The 3,382-nt window shown below is 55.8% G+C and overlaps 1 protein-coding gene across 1 annotated transcript; it reads right to left on the bottom strand.

Moving 5' to 3' along the window:
• Window positions 1-384: 384 nt before the first annotated feature.
• On the bottom strand, window positions 385-2,910 carry LOC309570867 (inositol 1,4,5-trisphosphate receptor-interacting protein-like 1; the record flags this gene model as incomplete). The annotated part of the gene is made up of 3 exons (XM_082277879.1): window positions 385-1,658; window positions 2,031-2,123; window positions 2,628-2,910. The coding sequence occupies 3 exons, from the start codon at window positions 2,908-2,910 to the stop codon at window positions 385-387; spliced, it is 1,650 nt and encodes a 549-aa protein (XP_082134005.1).
• Window positions 2,911-3,382: the final 472 nt, after the last annotated feature.

Below are 3,382 nucleotides of genomic sequence, written 5' to 3'. Positions count from 1 at the left end.
ACTACATCCTTAAAAAACTACAATAAGTACAGCTTACTGAAGAATTACATTAAGTCCCTAACAGGCTCTTTTTTGGACTTGGAGGTATGCCAAGCAACCTCTGTCAGTTCATAGTCTTCTGTAAGGATGTGCAGGTGGAGCCAGTTTCTGCCTCGTAGACGCAGGAACATTGCAACAGCACCGTGGTAAACTGAAAGGTGAAGGGCAAGGCCACGCAGAGATGTGTGTCTGCACAATGAATTAATGTGCCGCAGCATCTTCCTTCCGCAGGAACAGGAAAGCAGCTTCAGGATTGCCAGTGAAAAAAGCAAGAATTATGCAGTGCTCACGTGGCTGCCATCGGGTGGGAGCCCCCCCAGCACAGCTCTGTGCAGGGAATTCCTCTCAGTGGTTGGAGAGCAGCATCCAGAGGCGGAATCGCAGCTGACCGTAAGCTCGCATCGCCTCTGCGTGGGCGGCCGGATCTCGGGCCAGGTGCTCAAAGAGGTTGAGCGGCTCGACCGTTCGCATTGCCGGCGGCAAGCTGATCTCCGCAGGAAGCCTCTGGTTGCCCAGGACAAAGTGCTCCAGGCGTTTCAACTGCAGGCAGCGGCGCAGGTATGCCATGATGTCCCACAGCCGCCGCGCAAATTCCCTCCTGCGCCACTGGGACAGCGGTACGGTGGTCAGCACGTGCATGACCACAGTCTTCCAGGTCGAGCTGGAAAACCCTGTGCCCCTCAGGATGCAGGTGAAGAGCTGCAGGCATTTCAGGTGCAAGCTCTCACACGGCACCTGCCTGGCGACGTGCTGGAAGAATTTTGCCTCTGCCACAGCGTACGTCTCAGGCCACGCTGTGCTTGCGATGGAGTCGGCCTCGGCGGGCTGGCTGCTCACAAAGATGCTGGAGCCGCCTTTCTGGGCCTCTGTGGGCTGGCTGACCACAAAGATGTCGGAGTCCCCGTGGCGCACCCCAAACAGCATCTCCACCATCAGGCTCTTCTTGCCTTTGCTCAGCCGGAATTGGCAGGACCGGCTGCAGGGCTGAAACACCAAGTGCCATGAGTACGACTGAGGCAAATGCAGCCATGAGCATCTCACCAGCTGGTAGAACCAGTGGGAGGTTTTCTCCACGTCCAGGTAGGAGCCGGTGCAGAGTATCTCTAGGAGGCTGGGCTTCTGCTTCCGCCGCAGCTCCTCCTGCGAGTGGTGCAGGAAGCACAACAGCTTCTCGCCCAGCTGCTCCCTCTCGCACGTGCACACCAGCTCCACACGGACGCAGAAGGTCCTTGCTGCCATCTGCCCTGCACTGTTCAGCTCCAGGTGGAAGGCGTGTCCCGGTGGGGGATTCAGTGGGACCAGCACGCGGTACACCACATCCTGCTCACGGGGACTCCAACCCTCAAAGGCACTGCCCACCCCGATGGCTTCTTGAGGCACCGGGTAGAAACTATTGCTCACGCTGTCAATAAAGACACGCGTGAAGCTCTCCATCAGCTCAGCTGCCACTGAGCGACCTCTCTCCACGTCCTCGACAGGACACTGTATGCGATCCACTAAAAGGATCCCTTGCTTATTCCCAACGTCACAGGTGTCTTCTTCCTCTTCAATTCCACCACTGCTGCCTTTGTCCTTGCCAGCACCACTGCCTTCTTTTTCACTGGCAGCCACATTTCCACCTTCTTCTTCTTTTCCATCTTCATTCTTCTCGCCTTTCACATTCGCATCCCTGTTTTCCTGATCCTTCCCATTCCAATCAGTGGCTCTGTGTTCACTGGAATGACTGTCTTCCTCCAGCTTCATATTGCTGCTTTCTCCTTCATTTATCTTATCAACACCTTCTTCAGTTGAAGCAACATTGCCATGTTCCTCTCCATTTCCATTTTCATTCTTTTCTCCCTTCCTATCGGCAGCACTGGCTTTCTCATCTTTGTCTCCAAGATTGCTTTCTTCATTTCCAATGTCCTTCTTTTCTTCCTCAGTTGCAGCAAAACCACAATGGTCTACTGCATTCTCACCATCACGGCTGTCTTCTTGTCCTGTCCAATCACTGCTTCTTTGTTCACTGGCATCACTGCTTTCCTGCACTTTCACATCCGCTTTTTCTTCCTTTCCATCTTCACCTTCACGTACGTCATTGTTGCCTGCTTTCATATACGCATCATCGGTTTTTTCTTCATTTCCATCTCCTTCTTCTTCCTTTCCAGCATCCTTGTCTGGCTCCACCTTCACATCCTTGTTTTCTCCTTCATTTGCTTCATCTAGGTCTTCCACACCTCCAGTAACATTGCCAGGTTCTTCTTCATTTCCTTCAGCAGTATTGTCTCCTGGCATATTCCCATCACTCCAGCCTTCATCTTTCCTTGCATCATGGCCATCATCACTTTTAACATCACTGTCTTTCTTCAACTTCACATCTTCATCTCGTTCATTGGCATCATTGTCGTCTCCTTCATTTGCAGCCACAGGACTGCCTTCTCCTTCATTTCCGCTGCCACTGTCATCTGCCTCCACAGTCACATCAATGTTTTCTCCATCTCTCTCGGAATCCAAACTGTCTTCTTCCTTTTCTTTTTCCTTCTCCTCTCCCAAGGTCTTGCAGGAGGTCTGGTCCTTGCCGCTGCTGTTGGTTTTGCTGGCTTCAGGACTCCTCCTGCAGCTAAACCACAGGCCCAAGAGGAGCAGGAGTCCAGCAAGAGCCCAGAATGGCCACTGCTGCAGGGCACCAAAGAGCAGGGCTCCCCAGCCCTCGTCCTGCTGCTCCGGGGGCCCTTGCTCCAGCTCCTGCAGCAGCCGAGCCATCTCGCGGTCGAGCAGCTCCTCACGCTCCTGCATTCGCCGGTGCGTGGCCTCATCCAGCCCATCCCCAGCTGGCTGGGGGTACTGGATCAGGCTTTGCACGAGCACGAAGAGCAATGACAAGAAAGCCATGGTCTGCAAGAGGACACACAGAAGGGGTTCAGTAGGGCCAGAATGGAGGCAGCCAGTGCAGGGCAGGAGCCACGGGGATGTGGCAGCAGGAAGGAGAGGCCCCGGCAGCTGGCAGGAGGCAAGGCCTGCACCGCTGCCCCAGCAAGCACCGAGCCTGAGCAAGGTGCTCCCACCAGGGGCTGGGCCCTGGACGCAGGGACAGAACACACGCCCCGGGTGCCAGCGCTTCTGCCCCAGCCCTCCCCCAGCCCTGCCTCCCCACCGCCTGTGGGCACTCACCGCTTGCCCAGGCTCTACTGGGGGCAGCGTCAACCAATGGGGCCTTTTATAGCTGCCCCCATTGTGACACGGCCCCTGTGCTGTCACAGGCCCCAGAGCGCATCACAGGCCAGCCCCACCCGCCATCCCCAGCCCGGGAACTGCTCATGGCCCTGGGCACCCAGAGCCTCAACAGACACAAAGTGCAGACCCA

This window comes from Coloeus monedula, assembly GCF_965178545.1.
Source record: "Coloeus monedula genome assembly, chromosome: 3".
NCBI lineage: Eukaryota > Metazoa > Chordata > Aves > Passeriformes > Corvidae > Coloeus > Coloeus monedula.
Note: the sequence above shows the minus strand (reverse complement) of the source record. Positions and strands in the feature narration are given on the sequence as shown.